The following is a 21,990-nucleotide window of genomic DNA, read 5'->3' on the forward strand; positions in this document are numbered from 1 at the left end:
AGTTGATATACACTCGCCGGCCACTTTATTAGCTCCACCTGTTCAATTGCTTGGTAACAGAAATTGCTAATCAGCCAATAACATGCCAGCAACTCAATGCATTTAGGCATCTAGACGTGGTGAAGACGACTTGCTGAAGTTCAAACCGAGCATCAGAATGGGGAAGAAAGGGAATATAAGTGACTTTGAACGTGAAACGGTTGTTGGTGCCAGACAGGCTGGTCTGAGGATTTCAAAAACTACTGATCTACTGGGATTTTCATGTACAACCATCTCTAGGGTTTACAGAGAATGGTCCGAAAAAGAGAAAATATCCAGTGAGTGGCAGCTGTGTGAACGAAAATGCCTTGTTGGTGTCAGAGGAGAATGGGCAGACTGGTTCAAGATGATAGAGAACAATAACTCATGCCAATATTATTATTATACAGGATTTATATAGCGCCAATAGTTTGCTCAGCGCTGTACATTATAATGGGAGGCAGTACATGAGACAGTACAGTAACAATACAATACACGAGGGGTTCGAGGGCCCTGCTCCTTGGAGCTTACAATCTAGGAGGGAGGGGATAGTGGTACAGGAGGAAATAGCTGTGGGGGATGAAGTGGTAGGAAGAGTGGAGGAGATCAGCAATTAGGTGAGGGTGGGGACCAATATAGACCAAAATCTCTGAGGAACGTTTCCAACACCTTGTTGAATCTATGCCATGAAGAATTAAGGCTGTTCTGAAGGTAAAAAGGGGGTCCAACCCGGGACTAGCAAGGAGTATATAATAAAGTGGCCGGTGAGTGTACATATTTACATGCTACAGTCATCCCAAATGGTGACGGCATAAACCTTCAGTTAGAAACAGGTAACAATAGAGCAGAGAGCTGAGTTGAGGAGCAGCCCATAGGGGATCTTGTTGGAGTCCTTCATCCCATACCCAATGGATGTGAGTATCCCCATTAGTCCCACATCTCTGAGAAGGAGAAGCTCTAAGAAGCTAGATCCTCTTTGATTTAATCTTTGCTGTATGGGTCCTTGCACTGCTTCCCATGACCAATTTACGGTCAGGGGGACTCTTGCTGGACTATTTATACAGAATACTCTAACCCAAGATGCACCTCATTGGCAGTGGAGGGGCTGGCTCACTATTTATGATACACCCCACTCATTATTTTGGGGCTACCTTGGCACCTACATTGGCTACTCTCACTTCAGGATTCCCAACCTTATAGAATAAGTTCACCTTTTGACAAAAAATAATAAATGCACATTTTTATGCAGGTAAATACGCATTTATTATTTTTGGTTGCAGGAGCCTAGTAAGCATTGCACCAGCGATCAGTAGATCGCTGATGCCATGCAGGTCTTCTGCACACCTCTCAGTACATCTGCTTGCCCGCACATACTGTATGAGGAAGCCAATATACTCGATACAGCACCATGGTATTTCATTGAGAACTACAAGCTGACAGCCACTAAGGCTGTTGGGACTTGTAGTTTTCTCATTTACAGAGGACTGTGAATGAGTGACGTTGACGGGCCCTGCACAGCCGCGTTTTTTAATTTTGGCAGCTAGGGCCAGTCCTTTCATAACGTGTTACATGTAACACCCTGAATATGGAAGGTGAGCTTATCCTTCAACTATGGAGAAATCTAGTGGCCAATTTGGGGAACTGCACCGGGAACCTTTATGCCCCTACCCTACACTTACACTGCTTGTGTTAAAAAAAAAAAAAATATATATATATATATATATATATATATATATATATATATATATATGTGTCTGTAATGATCTATTATTGATTATGGAGTTGCAATAATAAGTGTCTTTTCTATCTACCAAAAGTTATAGTATTCATTTTGCTTTTTTACTTTTGTCCAGGCTTACAATTCATGCTGAATGCACAATGCACCTAGAAGATTTCCCAATGGATGTCCATGCCTGCCCACTGAAATTTGGAAGCTGTAGGTATCTGCATATGCATGAAACATTTCTCATATTCTCTTGTTCACTATTTTTTTTTTTATTTCAATTGATGTAACAGAAGCGGTCTGCACCGAGGACTTGTATTCCCGAAAAGTTTGTCAATATTCGTTGACTTATTATAGTACAAAACAAACAGGCAGAAAAAAACTCAAATAACTCTCATGATAATGTATAAATAAAATACTGGTCCGGAAAAACATTATTTCACCTTCTCACTGCCTGTTTGACCCCTACAAGCCACTGTGCCACCACCCTGTGCATTTTATGTAGTTGTGGGATGGTTGTGGCATGGCCCCATTCAATTGAATGGGTTGCGTTGAGTGGTACTGCCCACTGAATTCAATGGGAGTTCAATCCTTGTTGTGGCCACGGTGCTTTACTTGTACACACCCACATTTGCTGCCTTTGCAGCTTAAGTAGGAGCAATTGGCAGGATGCAGTAAAAATGTGCCTTGACCGATTGATGTGTAGGGAGACCAGGCAGCACTCTACACTGTGTGCCTGTCTTAACTATAGGGTTTTTTGGGGGGGTTTTTTACAGGCACTGGAGCTGATACATCCTGCGTACATTGTGACAGCGCTTGTCTTGAGAAAATAAACTAGAACCCAGCATCAAAATCCGTCATACATCAAAAGGTCCCTTTTTTACAGTCACGTAGGATATTCATACTATGAATTCTTCAGTCCTTCATAGGTTCTCCAAATAAAAGTGATACTCGTGAGCTAAAACGTGATATTCTCTCTGTGCAACAATCTTATAAAACTATAACATTTAACAAATATCAAATAGATTTGTGATGCATCAACACTAAAAACATACTCATAAACTGTGTGAAAAATGTAATCAAAATTATATCTAAATGTGTCGCGCTTCACAATATATATTAAATCAATCATAAACATATAACTCAAAATAATATAAACGTGAAAAAACCATGTGCTTCAAACAGTGCAGTATCCTGTGCAACAAAACATATAAATATAAAAGTATATACAATCATAAATTATTATAAAGTCCACTTTGTGCTTCAAATCTTGCCAGTGCCAATTAATGTGCCGTGCAACACTCCCAGTGCTAAAGAATAGGTGTACGCTCACCTTACCAATTAGCCAAGCTAAGTGGCTAATAACGCTTTTGTCCCATCAGGACTAAGTGGTATTTTCCATGCTGGGTGCTTATTTCCACATTCGAATGGATAGGCTTGTGCTACCAACTTTCTCCCACCAGGGGTCTCCCTCACTCCTTTCTATCCACACTGAGCCTTGGTGGATGGATGAGGCAAAACTGTGTGCTGCTTCCACCTTTCGGTATTATGGGGTATCATAGAAAAGGAAGTAACAATAGTGCCTTATCCTTTTAAAAATCAGGTGCTTTTATTAAAGAAAAAATTGCGCACTCACACATTAAAGTGCTGTTACAGACAAACTGTGCCCAGATCCTCAGTTTGTATTTGCCGCTATCCACATCAGCGTTGTGACGTCAGAGCCCCTCCCCTACACGTTACGCCACAGGGTCACGTGGCTTCATCAGGGGGAATCAATTGGACGCCACTGTCAGGAATGGAGATTTTTTATTATGTATTGATGTCATACATATCCATCAGACTTATGTATAAAAGTATAAATATAAATAAATAAATAAATAAATACAAAACTCAACAGAAAGGAAACTAAAATGTCCCAACAGTCCCTGGGGAGAAAAAACAAAAAAAACAAAAAAAAAACAAAACTCAAACATAACCTGAACGGCTCATAAATAAAAGTCCATAACCTGAAAGGAAAAAACGGAAACTATATACAATATTTACAGTACAAGGCCTTTATGGCCGAGACCACATGACTAAGAGCCTTTATGGCTCAGATAAAAACATAAACCATATGCAATTTCCATATTCAAACCTGCTGTTTACGGCCTATATGGCCTAAACTATATACAAAGGACCTAACCATACTATTATATACACCAAAGGGGAGGGCTAAGGAACCCGCAGATCTTCCACGTCTGACCCCTACAACCTACCATGCAAAAGGCTACCAAAAAGATCCGAACGCAAAAATCTAGGGAGTGCTGAAGGCAGAAACTAGGGACAGATCCCACCACCCGAGATCAACAGACCGCAGCAACAGGCTTGATGTTCCTCCACGCCTCCATCCAAGCTCTGCGTCGCAGCCTGTCTTTCTCAAGACCCCGAATTTTCCCCACCTCACCAAGGATGTCACTCGCCACCACCTGAACAGGGAGGACCTTCTGCCGAATGGAGACCTGACACCGTGCCATCCAAGTGTAATAACGGACAACTAAGCTGACTAAAAACAGGGTGTCCAAATTAAAACCCATGCGACTCTCGAATGCTCCGTACACCCACTCCGCATACGACATGCGATGGAGGAAAGGAACACCCAGAGCCCCTCCCACCTGTTTATACACCTCTACGTTAAAGGGGCACTGAAGCAAGAAGTGGTCCATAGTCTCCACTTCACCCCCACACTCCGACCTCGGACAACCACGGTCATCCGCAGGACGGTACTTCAGGTTACCCCTCACGTAGAGCCTGCCATGGAAGGCGAGCCAGGCCTGGTCCCGCAACTTCAGGGGGATCCGCTCCAGATTTATCAACCGCAAACCCTCCCTCATAACATGGCCCGGGCAATCTCTCAAGGCCAGCGGCGCATGGAAAGCAGATGCCACAATCCTCTCACCCAGGAGCCTCCTGGGGAGGGACCGGACCTCCTCCGCAGTCACATGCCACCGCCGGAGTAACTTCAGGCACGGGGCCACATAAGCCGGGAGCTTACCATGCTTGACCCGCAGGCTTCTCACTGGCCCGCCACTCTCCCAACTGTGCAGAAAGGGTCCAAACCAGATCCGGAAAAGTCCTACCCATGCAGGCGGTCTCTCTGCCAGCATGTTACCAAAGTTATGTTTCAAGAACATCAGAGAGAAAAAGACCACCGGGTTGACCATACCTAGGCCACCCTCCCGCCTGGATGAGTAAGTCACGTCCCTCTTGACGAGGTTCAGCCGATTCCCCCATAACATCTGGAAGAAACAGCAAGAGGCAAACGAAGCTGACGTACAAAAAGACTGGGAGCAGGAAAGTCTTGATCAAATCAACCCTTTCCCTCAAGGAGAGCCGCCACCCCTTCCAACATCTCACTTTGACCTCGGCATCCGACAGCTTGGATTCCCAATTTTGCTTGCTGTAATCAGCAGAGCCAAAATTGATGCCCAACACTTTGATGTTCGGCTGAGGCACCGGGAAGGCGTCCGGGAGTGAGAAGCTCTCACCCTCCCTACCCATCCAGAGAACTTCACATTTGTCCTGATTGACCTTGGAACCTGATGCCTCGGCATACTGATCCATTACTGAAACCACCTCCTGCGCCTCCTCCGGTCCAGAAATGAAAACAGAAACGTCATCAGCATAAGCCACAACTCTCAAAGGCGGATCTCCAGTGGCACCCACCAGCACCCCACTCACCGCCCCGCCATCTAGCCTCCTGACGAAGGGGTCGATGGCAAAGGCATAGAGCAAGGGACTCAGCGGGCACCCCTGGCGCACCCCAGATCCAACCTCAAAGGGCTGCCCAACCCAACCATTCACCAACATGAAGCTCTCCGCCCCTTGGTACAATGTCTTCAACCAGCCGATGAACCTCCCCTCCAAACCATACCGGTCCAGGAGATGCCAGAGGTACTTGTGATCAACTCGATCAAAGGCCTTTGCCTGATCCACCGCCAGCAAGTACTTTCCCCATCCTTCAGCCTTACATCGCTCCAGAGCCTCCCGGACAGCTAACACCGCTGTGAAGGTACTCCTGCCCTGGACCGAGCAATGCTGCTGACGAGAAAGCAAACTGTCTGCCACTGACGACAAGCGCCAGAACAAGATCTTCGCCAGAACCTTTCTATCGACATTGAGGAGGCTGATGGGGCGCCAGTTCTCAATAGCCGAAGGATCTTTACCCTTTGACAGGAGAATAACTGCAGACTGTCTCATGGAAGGAGGGAGAGATCCCTCATCCAGACAGCTGTTATACACTTCCACGAGACGAGGTGCCAGGCGGGATTTAAAAGCCTTAAAAAATTCAGCAGTCAGACCGTCTGGCCCAGGAGTCTTTTTAATGGCCAGACTATCAATCGCTCTGGACACCTCTTCTGCAGTAATCTCCCCAGTCAAACTCGCCAGAGGGACATCGCTGTCCAGACCAGGCGTGGATTCCAAAAAGCTCGACATCCCTGTCCGGTCAAGGTGTTTCTCACTCAGTAAATCCGCATAAAAGGACCTGGAGACCTCCAGAATCCCTGACCTGGATTTAGCCAGGGACCCTGTACTATCCCTCAGAGCAGAGATCGTCTTAACTGCTGCACTCTGTTTGCAATTCTGGAAAGGGTCAGGCGAGTGGTATTTCCCATAATCCCTCTCCAGAACCAAAGAGGCACGCCAATCATACTGGAGTTTCCTAAGGAGAAGCTTCACGTCCGAGATTGCCCCCGAATCTCCACCGCTAGAAACAAGGCGGTCGAGCTTCCTCCGCAACCGCTGGTAGGCGTTATACTGTTTAAACTGCTGTCTCTTACCAATAGCCTTGAAAAACCTGCTGATCCGCACTTTGGTGAGCTCCCACCACTCAGACTTACTGCCGCAGAAATCCAGCACCGTCTCCTGCGCCTGAAAGAACTCCTCGAAAGATCGTCTCACCTCCTCGTCCTCCAGCAGAGACGAATTCATCCTCCAGATGCCCTTTCCTCTCAGCGGCGTGTCTGAAATATTCAAGGTGACAGATAGCATAAGGTGATCGGAAAACTCCACCGCCTGACACTCAGGTGCCGAGAAGGCAGAGTTCTCCTTCAAAAAAAACCTGTCTATCCTACTCTGGCTATTACCTCTTCTAAAGGTGAAACCCGTGCCGTCTGGGACACTTTGAATCCAAGCGTCAACCAGACCTGCCTCCCTGACTATAGCATTTAGAAAATTGCTATCATATCCCAGCCCGTCAGTGAAGCCTCTCCTGTCCTTGGGCCTAGTAATGGTGTTAAAATCACCTCCAAAGACTACCAGCCGGGATGTAAATAGGTAAGGTTTAATCCTCGCAAAGAGGTTCTTCCTGTCCCACTTGGACTGTGGGCCATAGATATTAATGAGACGGAGCTCATGCCCCCTTACGAGAACATCCAGAATCAGACATCTTCCGATCTCTACCTCAATTATCCGCCGACACGTTACCATGCCGGTAAAAAGCACCGCAACTCCGCTGTAAAGCTCAGCCGCAAGAGACCAGTAGGAGGGCCCACGCCTCCACTCACGCTTGGCCAGATGGACATCAGCCAAGGTGGGCAACCTGGTCTCCTGCAAAAAGAAAATATCAGCTTCCATCCCACTGATCAAAAATAAGGCTGTTTCTCTAGCACTTACAGACTTCAGGCTGGCAACATTAATGGTTGCCACCTTTATCGGAGCGGGAACTGCCATTAAGATAATTGAGAGGGACGTTTCTTAATCCTCCTCTTGACTTTCTTGGCAGGGTCCCTCACTCTCTTAAGAGACCCCCCAGCATCCTCGTCCTCCATCGGGGAAGCGGGATCACCTGACCCCTCCTCCTCCCCCGACAAAGCCCCAAACCTATTCCCCAGGGCCACCTCCCCCGCCTCTAAAGAGGACACCGACCCCGCTGAGGACAAAACCGGCTTACTCCGCCTACCCACCAGGGACCACCCCTCCTCCACCCGAGCCCCTACTGGAGCAGAACCTTGGGACTCGCGGGACTCCCTACCGGGCCTCCTACTCCGCCGCAGCGGCAAGAGCAAGGGGGGAGCAGACACTGAGGGACTAGACCTAGCCTCAACCATCCCGGCCCCTTTAGCAGCCTCCCTCAGCTGTTTCTTAGTCCTGGGAGGAGGAACCGGCACACAAGGGGGAACAACAGGGGACTCCAAAGGGGTAGACGAAACAGGGGGGACAGAGACAGGAGGGGCCACAGAAACCTCCCCTTACCTCACAAGGGCCGCCACAGCAACCGAAGCCGCTCTCTCCAATGCCGCGTCCGCCTCTTCAGCATCTATCCGATCCAACTCTGCTTCAAGCTCCCCCACCGGAAGGTTGTGGAGGGCCTCCGGGCACTGGTTGTATGAATGCCCGAGCTCCCCGCAGAGATTGCATCGGACAACATTGCAGTCCCTGGCCAGGTGTCCTATTTCCTGACACAGGGAACATCTAATGACGGGGCAGGTGGCCGCAAAATGCCCCTTGCCCCCACACCGGTGGCAGACCCTCGGCTGACCCGCATAAAAAACTATCAGACGGTCCTTCCCTAGAAAAGCGGAAGAGGGAATGTGCTGGAGCACATTTCCAACCACCTTTAAGCGGACGGTGGTCGTCCACCCACCTGTCCATATTCCCCTCTCATCCTTGATCTTCCCAAGGGGCCCCATCACATCCCCATATCTGCTTAGCCAGACCACAATATCTGATGCTGGGATGGATTCATTTCTCACCAGCACCGTTATTTTTTTAATCAGGGACTGGCGAGAGACGAGCCTCGGGCTTAGGCCCACCCACCTAGGGCTGGTGACAAAGGTGGCCTCATACCTCTGCCAAAAGAGGTCCAACAATTCTGGCCGCATGAAGGACACGTCATATTCTCCAGTACCAACTGGAGCAATAAACGCAAAAATATCTGCGGCATGGAAGCCCATTTCTAATATGCGGTCTATGACCTTTCTCCTGCTAAGGGGGGGGGGCCCTCCCCTGACCATTTCAGCTGAACAACATTTCGCCTTGCGGCGGAAGTGGGTAGGTTACCTGCCCTTGCCCGGGCCGATCCCACTGACCCCTGACCTCCCCTAACTGCAGCAGAGTAACTGAGCCCCGATCTAGCCCCAGGGGCACTCAACATCAAGGGGGCATGACCAGGGGAAGCCGCCACACCAGCAGCAGCAACTGAAGGGGCAGATGCTGATGAGCCATGACCTGGGGGAGCCCGGGGCTGGGGACCACCCATACCAGCAGGAGAACCCACCTGAGCCGGACCCGCAGGAGCCTGGACCTGAGAACCTGGAGCCCCCTGAGGAGAAACCGGGGGACCTGCTGGTTGCACACCAGAGGCCACCATGCCCCCCAAAGGGGCGGGGCCCAGTGGGACCACCACCGGAGGGGAAACACCCTTAGCCAGGACTGTAGGGCTAACCTGCAGCTCAGACAATTTTGCAGGCATGATACCCGCTACCCCAGTGTCCAGAACCATCTCACCAACACAATCAGCAGAGTCCTTCTCCCCTTCCAGTGGCTCCACTGCCTTTGCCAACACGTCCTTGGGGATGCGTTGCAGCATGACAAAGGCAGCATGCTCTTTCACCACCGGCTTAGCCGGCTTGCGGGGGATGACATCACTTTCAGCTTCTTCCTCTGAGTCCTCGGACGTAAACCTGAAGTCGGCTCCACGCAGCTCTGCAACCGCCTCTGCCAGGAACTGCAATCCGCCCACTATCTCCTCCTCCTCCACCTGGGTCCCCCAATCCACAGGCAGCTGCCCAGGGGGGAGGGACTCTGATGATCCTGCCACCACGCTGTCTTCCATTTTAGACGCCATTTCCTCTGAGGGTGCTGTGGGCTCAACCTGCCCCTTCTCGCCTTCCACCAGCAACTCCCCCGACAATTCCTCCACCGAAGAGGCCTCCTCCACCGGACCCCGCATCGCCGCAACACTGCGGCTTCTTGCAGCCTTAAATCTCGCTTCATTCAGATACTTCTCGCTTAGGACGGCGCTCTGGCGCTGCAGCGCCGCCACATACCTCCCCTGCTGTGACACACGAAGTTCCAGCGCCTCCAGGTCCGGTTTCATGGCCTGCCGCTTAGTAGACCATACACGGTCGTAGGATGACCGGAGCTTCTTTAGCTCCAGAGTCAGCTTCTGGAGCTTGGCTTCCTCCTTCTCTATTAACCTGGCCCGAGCGGCCACACGGTCCCGGTAGGCAGAATAAACTTCCCCCTTCCTAGGGGCCATTCCCAGGTCCTCTACTGGTGGAAAAGAGAGGCCGGTACTAGGCCCCTCCAGGGCCTTCTCCTCGCTGGACCCAGGCCCAGGATCCGCCATCCTGCCTGGGCTGGGCAGGGCACTTTAGCCCCAGGCTTCTCGGGCCTTTCTGGAGCTCAGCAGACAAGTGCAACACACCCTCTCTCAGGAATGAATTCACCAGTAATTGTCAGGAATGGACTTGCCAATAATGGTGGGACTCACCTGCCTTGTGGGCTGCAGTACCAGGGCTGGCCAGTGGGTGCTCTCAGCAATCAGAGACTCACCCCTGCAATCAGCCAAACACCTGAAGCTGATTGCAGGGGTTGTATTTAAGGAATGGCCAGACTCACAGTCAAGGCCGTGGTGTGTGTTTTTCCATGGGCCCCTGTATCTTGTATCCTGTATTCCTGTTCCTGGTTCTGTCTGACTTGTTGCCGACCCTGCCTGATCCTGACCTCTGCTGACTTCTCCTGTTTGATCCCTGGCTTGTGACCCTGACCATTCTCTGCCTGACCCTCTGCACCGCGCTGCCCGTGAGTTACTGAACTTAGCTTGTGACCCCGACCACTCTCCCGCCTGTTCCTGGTACTCCGTTTGCCCGTTTGCTACTGACCCGGCCTGCCTGACGACCCTTGAATTGTATGTATTGTTATCTGTGGGTGGTTTGGTTTGGTTTGTTTGCACTGTGTTTAGGTTTAGTTTTGCACTGCGTTTTGTATTGTTAGTCTTAATAAATTATATTGTTTATAACATATCTGAAGCCTGCGTTTCCCTGTGTCAGTCCACACACCTCTGGTCATACCTGATTCCTGACAGCCACTGTGCCGTGCTCTTTTATATAGGCCATCCCGGCGCCATTTTCCCGTAGACCGCATGTACGCGGCCATCTTTATGGGGTCAGTTGCCGCTATATGTTTGCCAGCAATGAGTGTGATATCTACGCTAGACTTATTAGTTCCATATTGTTGACTGCAAGTTGTGGACCTTCTATTCTCTGACTATATTGTCACTCGTACAAACAAATGGGATCTTGGCATCATTACAACTGTACAATTATATAATAAAAATAACAATTCCATAAAATAAATTATATTACTTAAATTAACTAAAAATGTGTATGTGTATATATATCTGAAACATATGTATCTTTACTATTACCCACTATTTTTATTATAAATAACAAACCCTTATCAATAGTAAGAAATGATCTATACAGATATTAGTATAACACTGTTGGATTTTTAGACACATATAATACTTCTTTTAGTATCTTGAGGCGATTATGAATGAAAGATCCATTGAAATAAAAAATGAAGTGTGATTTTATTTTATCACACAATGGTGTAAAATAACAATGTAAAGCGTATCATGAACAGTTCCATGTAGATAAAACTACTGTAGAAATATCAAGCTGAAGTTTAAAGAAAAAGTCACCACTTTTAGTTATTGAAGTCCGGCCATGTGCTGTTCTGTCTTTCATGTTCTTGTCCTTCTCATGCTCTACTTGTCCTTCGATACTTCGTGAAGAAGCTGGAAGTAGACGGAAGTGACGAACTTTGTCTTGCAGCATGCACCTGTTGGATTTTCTCTGAACATCCTAGACATATATGTGTGTGTGTCAGAGTGTCAGTGTTAGCGTGTGTGTGAGCTCCCGTCCTCTGTCCCTTATGGACCTTTTATGCAGAATGAATGTGTCATAACGAGAGATTCTTAATACCTTGTATGGCATAGAAGGGAGGGGACGACACTCACATAAAGTCAGGGCCTGGACTGAGCGAAGTATAAGGGAGGGCCAGCATGACTGGGGCGTGCAGACGAGGCAGAGAGTGTAATTTGGGTGGAGTATAGGCAAGGAAATGGGGATGGGGGGTGGTTACTTACTTGATTGGTGTAGGCAGCATTGTGGGTGGTCTTGCAGGTTTTGAATTGGGGGGTTGTGTCTTGTCGGAGTCAGTCGGAGCTTGTGCCATCACGGAGGTGGTTTCTTCTTTTGCTGGTACCTGCGGCGGGAAAAAAATACTAGGCCATGAGTGACTTGGACGGGATGCTATCCCAATTGCGGGCGGCAGCTGAAGCCAATGGCTCAGGGTGGTTAAGGGAGAGGCTGTCAGACATGCTGCAAGGCCCCAGGCCCGTGTCACCAGGCCCTTCTACTGGGCGCACACGTGCTCCGCGGTCTGTGCCTCCGGTGCGCTTTAGCCCAGAAGTGACAGCTAGGGTTCTGCGCCGTTCTGGGAGCCCCTTAGGGGACCCTCTAGCTCCGCCGGTGAAGCGTCGGCCTGCTTCTCCGGGGAGGGCTGGGAGGAATCCTCGTCGCTGGCGGACCCCTGGCAGGAGCACATCTACCACCACCCGCTCCCCAGCCAACTCACCTCTTATTCTGGACCATGCGGCTGGCCCTGCAGGCTCCGGGCCTACAGCGGTGGCAGCCCGGCGTGGGAGGAGTGGCGGGCGGCCTTCGGCGGGGACTGGGTCAGCGTCCCCTAGGAGCAGAGGATCGGGCTCTCCGGATTCGCGGCGGGCCCAGGAGGGTGCCGCCTCGTCACAGGCCGGGACCACGAGGTCGGGGCCATCTTTACGTGCGGATCGAGCACGTAGTGGGCGGGGCTTAGCGGCTTGGAGCTCTGGGCCGGCAGCCGGTGATGACATGGCCCCTGTTTGCGGCCCGGGCTTTGGAGCCGGGGATCCACGTCTCCCTCACCGGCCTGCGGCTGCTGGGCTCCCCTCTGCCGCCCAGCGCGCCTCCCTGAAGTCAGCGGTGCGGAGCGAGAGGTGGGCGGGGCCTGATGACGTCACTCCCGGGCGCCATCTGGGCTCGGGAGCTGGGAGGAGACCTTCTGCCGGAAATCAGCCTGCGGCTGCTGGGCGTGTCTCGGTGACCCAGCGAGCCTCTCGAGGGGGGGCGGGGGGTGCTGAGGTCACCCCTCTGCGCCGCAATGCTTCAGGAGCAGGAGAAGGCCCCCTGTCGGTTGGGGCTTCGGCTGCTTCCCAGCGAGCCCAGCGTGGGAGGAATGATCCGGCGGCTCTGGGCTCTGGTGCGGTGGATGCTGCCAGCCGTTCAGTGTGCCGACCGGACCCAGGAGCCGGTGAAGAGCCCGGAGCGAGGCCTGGTGCGGCCTGGGATCCGGTGGATGCGGAGAGAAGATCCGAAGGGGAGCTCAGCGGTTCTGAGGAAGATGCGGTCCATTCATCTCTGCCTGGATCTGGATTGGCGGCTGTGGGTCCCGGCGAACGACTGCAGCCTGGTGAGTTAAATTCAGGGGCTGTTTCTTTGTCTTCTTTAGTCTCTCTGTTTGAGGGGTTTCGGGACCAGGGGAGTGGCGTTTCTGTTTTGGCGGAGAGGGGGTTTGGGGCTGCAGGGCTTAACGTGGGGTCTTTGGGGGGTTCCCCGGGGGCTGATGGTGTTGTCGGTTTGATGTTGTCCGGTTTCAGGGAAGTGTTGGCTCGTTGTGAGGCGGGGTTGGTCGCTAGGACTTTGGCGCCACCTTTGGCTGCTTGGTCGGGAATGCAAGGTGCGGCATCAGGGAGCGGTGTCGGCCCAGGGGGTGGTAGATACGAAGCTGCTGGGGTCCCCCCGCAGGTGTTTACGGTGGCTGGGCCACAGGTCTCTGGAGTCGCGGCCGCAGTGCGATCGGCGGTGGTGGGTTCTGTTAGCTCTGGTTCTGAGGCTCTGAGGGGGGAAGCGGCGGCGGATCACGCTGGGGTTGACGGCGGAGATAAAGGGGTTATGGGGTGTGATGGTGTGCGTTTGGCAGACGCTGCAAAATGCGAGGTTTATGTGTGCTTCGAGGGGCCCTTGGGGGCTCATCTGAAGCCGGAGGTGAAGGAGCGCATTTGGGGGGGCGAGTATGTGGAAATATTTTCTTTATTACCGTTGGAGAAATTCAACTTAGATAAAGTTCGGCCAGATGAGAGTAAGAGGGAGGAGGAAGAAAAGCGGCGATATCGTTTGATTCCCCGCTCGTTCTCTAATTGGCTTCAGGCATTTGCCATTTTGGCAAGCGTTATTGGAGAGAAGTCGCCTGAGCATTGTTCCCCACTTTTTTGTTACTTGGATGCCATAGGGGAAGCTCAGAGGGTTTATGGGGGCATCGCGTGGTTACGTTATGACGAGCAGTTTCGTCAGCGTATGGCGGTTAGGCCATCTTTGCGGTGGGACCATAAAGATATCGGGCTGTGGATGAAACTCATGACTCCCGTGAGGACCACGGCTCATCCCTTTCAGGGGGGGGCCGGAAGTGCAGCTACGGTTGCGCAGCCGGCCGTGCTTAGAAAGGGCTATTGCTGGCATTTTAATGAGGGATCGTGCAGGTTTGGATGCGGCTGCCGATTCCGTCATGAGTGCTCGGGTTGTGGGGGGGCCCATACATTGTCCCGGTGTTTCAAGCAAGGGCGGGGGAGAGGTGGTGACACTGGAAAAAGGGAAGTCGCCGGTGAGGGTAGGAAGGATGTTGCCGTTTTTAAAGCAGTACCCTGATCAGGCGGCGGCGACCCTGTTGCGGCGGGGTTTTTCGGAAGGTTTTTTGATCCCCTGTCTATTGGCGGTAGTTCCTCCAGCGGCGGATAATTTGAAGTCGGCGCGGTTGCATCCGGAGGTTATCAGGGCAAAAATTGACAAGGAGGTGTCCTTGGGCCGCATGGCTGGCCCGTTTGTGGACCCCCCTATGCCTAATTTGGTAATTTCGCCGCTGGGTGTTGTTCCCAAAAAAGAGCCTAATAAATATAGACTCATTCATCACCTATCTCATCCGCGGGGGGGTTCGGTCAATGATGCTATTGACCCAGGTGTGTGTTCTGTTTCCTACACTTCTTTTGACGCGGCGATTTCATGGGTGAGGCGGTTTGGTCGGGGTGCCCTGTTGGCAAAAACTGATATTGAGGCGGCGTTTCGCCTTTTGCCGGTGCATCCTAGTTGTCTCCGATTGCTGGGTTGCAAATGGGAGGGGTGCATTTTTGTTGATCTTTGCTTGCCTATGGGCTGCACCATTTCTTGTTCTCTATTTGAGACTTTTAGTTCTTTTCTTGAATGGGCGGTTAGGGATGTTTCTGGGCTCGCATCTGTCATCCATTATTTGGATGATTTTTTGTGTATTGGCCCTCCGGGTAGTTCCATTTGTGCGTCGCTACTGATCACGGTGGAACATGTGTTTGAGCATTTTGGCGTTCCTTTGGCTTCGGATAAGACGGTGGGTCCGACAACGGAATTGTGTTTTTTGGGAATTATTGTTGATACAGAGGCCATGGAATGTCGTTTGCCGCAGGATAAATTGGAGGAGCTCCGGGGGTTGGTGAGTTCGGTGGGTCAGTGCAGGAAGATTCGGCTTCGGGAATTGCAGTCGTTACTAGGCAAGTTAAATTTCGCTTGTCGCATCATGCCCATGGGGCGTATATTTTCCAGGCGTTTGGCGGCGGCCACGGCTGGTGTGGCGGCCCCGCATCACAGGGTTCGGCTGCGGGGTGAGCTACGGGATGATTTGGGGGTATGGAGGTCGTTTCTCGATTCCTATAATGGAAGATCACTTTGGTTGGATGGGGTCGTGTCCAATTTTGATTTGGAACTCTTTACGGATGCGGCGGGCTCGGCCGGTTTTGGGGCCTATTTTCAGGGTCAGTGGTGTGCGGGTTCGTGGCCTTTGCAATGGCGGGAGGAGGGTCTGTTGCGTAATCTGACTTTACTGGAGCTTTTCCCCATCGTTTTAGCTGTTTCTTTGTGGGGTGCTGTTTTCCGGAATAAACGGATTCGTTTTCATTGTGATAATTTGAGCGTGGTTCATGCCATTAATCGTGTTTCGGCCACGTCTCGGCCGGTGGTTCGTATGTTGCAGCGGTTGGTTTTGGACTGTTTGGGTCTCAATTGTTTTATTTCGGCTGTACATGTTCCGGGCGTGGATAACTCCGTTGCTGATGCTCTATCTCGTTTTCAGTGGGACAGATTCCGTCGGTTGGCACCAGAAGCGGAGCAACGCGGTATCGATTGTCCGGATCACTTGTGGAGCATTGCCTTGCCTCTTCAGCGGCCTTGATTCAGACGTCAGTTTGCGCGTCCACTTGGGTTTTCTATGAGAAGGTGTGGCGGGAATGGCTGGAGCTGGTGAGTGAGGTGGGGGGTGGTTTCGGGGTGGATGATGCTCTATGCCTCCTGCTTTATTTCATCGGCAGGAATTTTGAAAGGGGTGTTTCCGCAACTTTGATGTCTCGCAAGCTGGCGGGGTTGGCTTTTCATTTAAAACTGGCGGGGGGTCGTGACGTCACAAAGGATTTCCTTGTTCGGCAGGCTATGCGGGGGTACAGAAAAGGCCGTTCCATCCCTGATTCTAGACGGCCGGTGTCTTTTGAGGTTCTTCAAGTGGTGGTTGGCCAGTTGGATTGTATTTGTTCCTCGTTGTATGAGGCGATTTTGTTCCGTGCGGCTTTTGTGCTGGCATTTTTTGGGGCCTTTCGGGTTGGGGAGTTGGTGAGTCGGACTAAGTGGGGGGAGGGTGGTTTGGCCGTAGATGAGGTGGTCTTGTTGGGTAGTGGGGTGCGAATTTTTCTGCGCAAGTCAAAAACGGACCGTTTGGGTCGGGGTACCTGGGTGGAATTGGCTGAGATTCCGAGTTCTCGGATTTGTCCGGTACGGGCGGTTAGGGAATTTCTCGAGGTGAGACCTGACCTTCCTGGGGTTTTCTTTTTGCATACGAATGGGATGGCTCTGTCTCGAATCCAATTTGGGGCAGTGTTTAAACGGTGTTTGCAGTCTGCCGGGTTGGGTGTGGAACATTACTCGTCTCATTCGTTTCGCATTGGGGCAGCTACGGAGGCCGCCCACTGGGGGTTAGGTGATCAAGTGGTTCGTCGGATTGGGCGTTGGGATTCGGATAGGTTCAAGTTGTATGTGCGTCCTCAGTTCTTGTGAGTTAAAAAAAAAAAAAAAAATAAGAGTTTTTGGTGTTGTTGTGTTGGTCTCTGTGGTACTTGTATTTTGTTAACTTTGTGTTTTTGTTTGTTTTGTGGGGGCCTTTGTGGTGAAGGTTCTACCTCCTCCCTTCTTTTGTGTGTTTCTTTGCAGGTTCCGAAGGCTGCTTGGTATGGATCTTGGGCCATTCATGTTTTTTGGGGGGCTAAGAGGGCGGATGTTCGTCCAGAGGGTCGGCAACTGGGATTTGAGAGGGGGGAGGCGAGGCTTCGTTGGCTTGGAGTGCCGGGAATGTTGTGGTCCAGGGTGGTCCCGGAAATTCATCACTATTCCCGTTTGGACCGGCCTCCAGATGTTTTGGTATTACATGTGGGGGGTAATGATCTCGGGTTGCGCTCCATGCGGGAGGTTATCCGGGACATTAAGTTTGATTTTTTGCGGATTCGGTCTTTTTTCCCGGACACAGTGCTGGTATGGTCGGACATAGTGGCCCGTGCTTATTGGCGTATGGCCCGCTCCGTTGGAAAAATTAATAGGGCTCGAGTTAAGGTGAATAAGGAGGTGGCGCGTTTTGTGGTGAGGAATGGTGGCCTAGCAGTCCGTCATAGGGAGTTGGAGGAGGAGTCCTGGCGGTATTTGCGCTCGGATGGGGTGCATCTTAATGCAGTTGGGATTGATCTGTGGTCCTTGGGCCTGCAGGATGGTATCCAACGTGGATTACGTGTGTGGCGGGCTACACGAGTGTAAGGGTTCACACTCGTGTGCTGTGGCAGGGGTCGATGGGTCTTTGAAGGCGGTGGTGGAGTGACAAGTTGAGGAATTATGGGTTGGGCCCATCGTAGGTATGGGTGTCCCTTCCCAATAAAAGGTCATATTGGTAATGTGGGAGTTCATTTGGCTGTATCTGGGTTAAGTAACAGTAGTATTGTCCCCGAGGCGGTGTAGTAGCGGCTGGGGGCCTTTCATGGAGTAATAGATACAGCCGAGTTGGTGATGGGAGTAATGGTGCCTTCAGAGACCTCGGACCCGGGTGGTAATGTACTAAAATATTATGTTGAGTTATGTTAAATAAATGGCTGCTATGGCCGGTTTACACCAAAAAGTGAGTTGCGTGTTTATTTGGGGGGAGGGAAGGTTTTGAAGGGGGGTGGTGTTTTAAAGGGGGTAGGTAAGTATTAGCCTCGGGATTCTGCAAGTCCAACAGTCAAGTCAGGGCCTGGACTGAGCGAAGTATAAGGGAGGGCCAGCATGACTGGGGCGTGCAGACGAGGCAGAGAGTGTAATTTGGGTGGAGTATAGGCAAGGAAATGGGGATGGGGGGTGGTTACTTACTTGATTGGTGTAGGCAGCATTGTGGGTGGTCTTGCAGGTTTTGAATTGGGGGGTTGTGTCTTGTCGGAGTCAGTCGGAGCTTGTGCCATCACGGAGGTGGTTTCTCCCGCCCTCCCGCCCTGAAGTTGGTTTGTATTCTGTTTGTTGTGTTGGTTATAGTTCTGTCATTGTGTTTGTTCTGGTGTTGTTTTTGTTGTTTGGTGGTTGTTCGTGGTGTTTGTTTTATGTGGGTTCATGGCGTTTGTTCAAGGTTCAGGATGACTGTTGTGTCCTGAAGTGTTTGTTCGTTTGTCATGGCAGCTGGCAGGGGTCGATGGGTCTTTGAAGGCGGTGGTGGAGTGACAAGTTGAGGAATTATGGGTTGGGCCCATCGTAGGTATGGGTGTCCCTTCCCAATAAAAGGTCATATTGGTAATGTGGGAGTTCATTTGGCTGTATCTGGGTTAAGTAACAGTAGTATTGTCCCCGAGGCGGTGTAGTAGCGGCTGGGGGCCTTTCATGGAGTAATAGATACAGCCGAGTTGGTGATGGGAGTAATGGTGCCTTCAGAGACCTCGGACCCGGGTGGTAATGTACTAAAATATTATGTTGAGTTATGTTAAATAAATGGCTGCTATGGCCGGTTTACACCAAAAAGTGAGTTGCGTGTTTATTTGGGGGGAGGGAAGGTTTTGAAGGGGGGTGGTGTTTTAAAGGGGGTAGGTAAGTATTAGCCTCGGGATTCTGCAAGTCCAACAGTCATGTCTTTGATGGACAGGAACATATGTATGTATGTAATATTATATGCTAATGATGTAACCCTCAGCTATTTATATTTAAAGAATAATATAGCTTAAGAACATATCTTTTCAACATATCAATGTATAATCACTAATCTATATATGTATCAATATTAGAAATGTATACTAAATACACACAGCTACTATTAAAATACATAATGTAATAGTAAATCTATAATGAGTCCTCCTAATACCCTTGACATATTACTACCAGAGACGTTTAACCAGCTATTCCTAAATATAGTCTTCAGCTGGTTTAGCTGGTCTCAGCTAACTTACCCATATCTTTCGGTCTTCAGCTATAATTGAAGAATTGTAATACTATTGGCTTAAGGCGTCCATTCAAACATATTAATATTAATTATGATTAATCAATAAAAACCAAATATTTTGCAAGCTTGCCATCAATATAAGTGCCGAATCATAATTTTGATTTCTAACAAACACCAATACCTGTCCCCTAAATTCAAAATTAATTAAAAATTTATATTATTTATTTATAACACATTAAAAAATGTATATATTAAAACCACCTATACACTGGTTATTAATACCATGTCTAAATTTACACCTGGGTTCAAATGACCCTACCACTTGGTGTCATTGAACCTAATTAGCATTATAAATCAAAATTAAAATAATTAAATATAATTAATAAATAAATAAGAAATAAAAAATGAATAAATGATAAATAAAAGATATTAAATAAATAATAAATAAGAAATCATAAAAGGTATTTTAAACTAATATTATTACATATAAATTAACTATAATGGCAACATCAGTTAATCTCTACTTCCTACATTTTAATCATTACATCTGTCATTTAAACAAATCATATGACATTACTATATCATATAATTGGGTGGTAATCATGATTTGTTTAGTGATTTTTGCAGAATGGACTTAACCATGATTACAATTAGCCATTATTAATGAGTCTATATATATATATATGCACAAAAAATATATTTTAAAATAACCTAAAATATTCTAAAATTGACCTAGAAAAATTTAATATTAAAAGTTACTAATAAAGCAAGTCAGATCAAATTCCTTATTTAGACCATGGGGGCTAAACACCTCATTTCATAAATCCACTTGGATTCCTTTTTGCTGATCTCTCTCACCAGATTGTCTCCTCTCCAATGTCTATTGTGTTTCTCTATTCCCCAGAATTGCAACTCTGAAGCGTCCTTATTATGGAATTGTCGGAAATGGTAAGAAACATGATGGTATTTGTACCCTCTGTTAATATTCTATACATGCTCCTTAATGCGTTCTTTCAGTGCCTTTTTTGTTCTACCTATATAAATTAGGTTGCATGGGCACTTAAACGCATAAATGACACCTTTTGTTTCACAAGAAATAAATTGCTTGATCTTGTATTCCTTGTTATCATATGTATTAGAGAATGTAAATCTGCGTCTAGGGTTATTTTTAGCTGTCTTACAGCTATTTCTCCTGCCACATGCATAGAACCCTTTGCCCTGAAAAAAGGTAGAAGTATTATTTGATTTGAATGGTTCCAATACGTTTTTTACTAGTTTATCTCTTAAATTAGGTGCTTTTTAATATATATATTATATATATTACATTCTCTAATACATATGATAACAAGGAATACAAGATCAAGCAATTTATTTCTTGTGAAACAAAAGGTGTCATTTAAGCGTTGAAGTGCCCATGCAACCTAATTTATATAGGTAGAACATATGTATATATGTTATATACATATGCATGTATATAATATTAACAGAGGGTACAAATACCATCATGTTTCTTACTATTTCCGACAATTCCATAATAAGGACGCTTCGGAGTTGCAATTCTGGGGAATAGAGAAACACAATAGACATTGGAGAGGAGACAATCTGGTGAGAGAGATCAGCAAAAAGGAATCCAAGTGGATTTATGAAATGAGGTGTTTAGCCCCCATGGTCTAAATAAGGAATTTGATCTGACTTGCTTTATTAGTAACTTTTAATATTAAATTTTTCTAGGTCAATTTTAGAATATTTTAGGTTATTTTAAAATATATTTTTTGTGCATATATATAGACTCATTAATAATGGCTAATTGTAATCATGGTTAAGTCCATTCTGCAAAAATCACTAAACAAATCATGATTACCACCCAATTATATGATATAGTAATGTCATATGATTTGTTTAAATGACAGATGTAATGATTAAAATGTAGGAAGTAGAGATTAACTGATGTTGCCATTATAGTTAATTTATATGTAATAATATTAGTTTAAAATACCTTTTATGATTTATAATTTATAATGTATTTAATATCTTTTATTTATCATTTATTCATTTTTTATTTCTTATTTATTAATTATATTTAATTATTTTAATTTTGATTTATAATGCTATTTAGGTTCAATGACACCAAGGGAGAAGTGGTAGGGTCATTTGAACCCAGGTGTAAATTTAGACATGGTATTAATAACCAGTGTATAGGTGGTTTTAATATATACATTTTTTAATGTGTTATAAATAAATAATATAAATTTTTAATTAATTTTGAATTTAGGGGACAGGTATTGGTGTTATACTAATATCTGTATAGATCATTTCTTACTATTGATAAGGGTTTGTTATTTATAATAAAAATAGTGGGTAATAGTAAAGATACATATGTTTCATATATATATATATATATTTATTATTTATTATTTATTTTATCGAGTTTATATAATGCCAAAGGGTTTGCTCAGCGCTGTACAATAGAGGGGGGGACAATACATGAAACAGTACAGTAACAGCATACAGCACACAAGGGGTAAGAGGGCCCTACTCTTTCGAGCTTACAATCTAGGAGGGAGGGGGTAGAGGTACAGGAGGAAATGGCTGTGGGGGATGGAGTGGTAGGAGGAGAGAAGGGCGGCGGCTGTTAGGTGAGGGTGGGGTAGGCTTCCCTGAAGAGGTGGGTTTTCAGGGAGCGCCTGAAGGTGAGGAGGGAAGGTGACAGTCTGATGGAT

The 21,990-nt window shown here is 48.1% G+C and overlaps 1 protein-coding gene across 1 annotated transcript in view; it reads left to right on the forward strand.

The window, feature by feature from the left end:
- The window catches only part of LOC149446027 (gamma-aminobutyric acid receptor subunit alpha-3-like), a 122,972-nt gene that overhangs the window by 68,520 nt on the left and 32,462 nt on the right, over nt 1-21,990 (forward strand). The window contains exon 7 of the mRNA XM_089653130.1: nt 1,872-1,954. Within this exon, the coding sequence (XP_089509256.1) occupies nt 1,872-1,954 (83 nt within the window). The remainder of the gene's footprint in view (nt 1-1,871; nt 1,955-21,990) is intronic.

Source organism: Staurois parvus, unplaced genomic scaffold (assembly GCF_062004578.1).
Source record: "Staurois parvus isolate SC_StPar_1 unplaced genomic scaffold, SC_StPar_1.0 ptg000700l, whole genome shotgun sequence".
In the NCBI taxonomy this organism is placed as follows: domain Eukaryota; kingdom Metazoa; phylum Chordata; class Amphibia; order Anura; family Ranidae; genus Staurois; species Staurois parvus.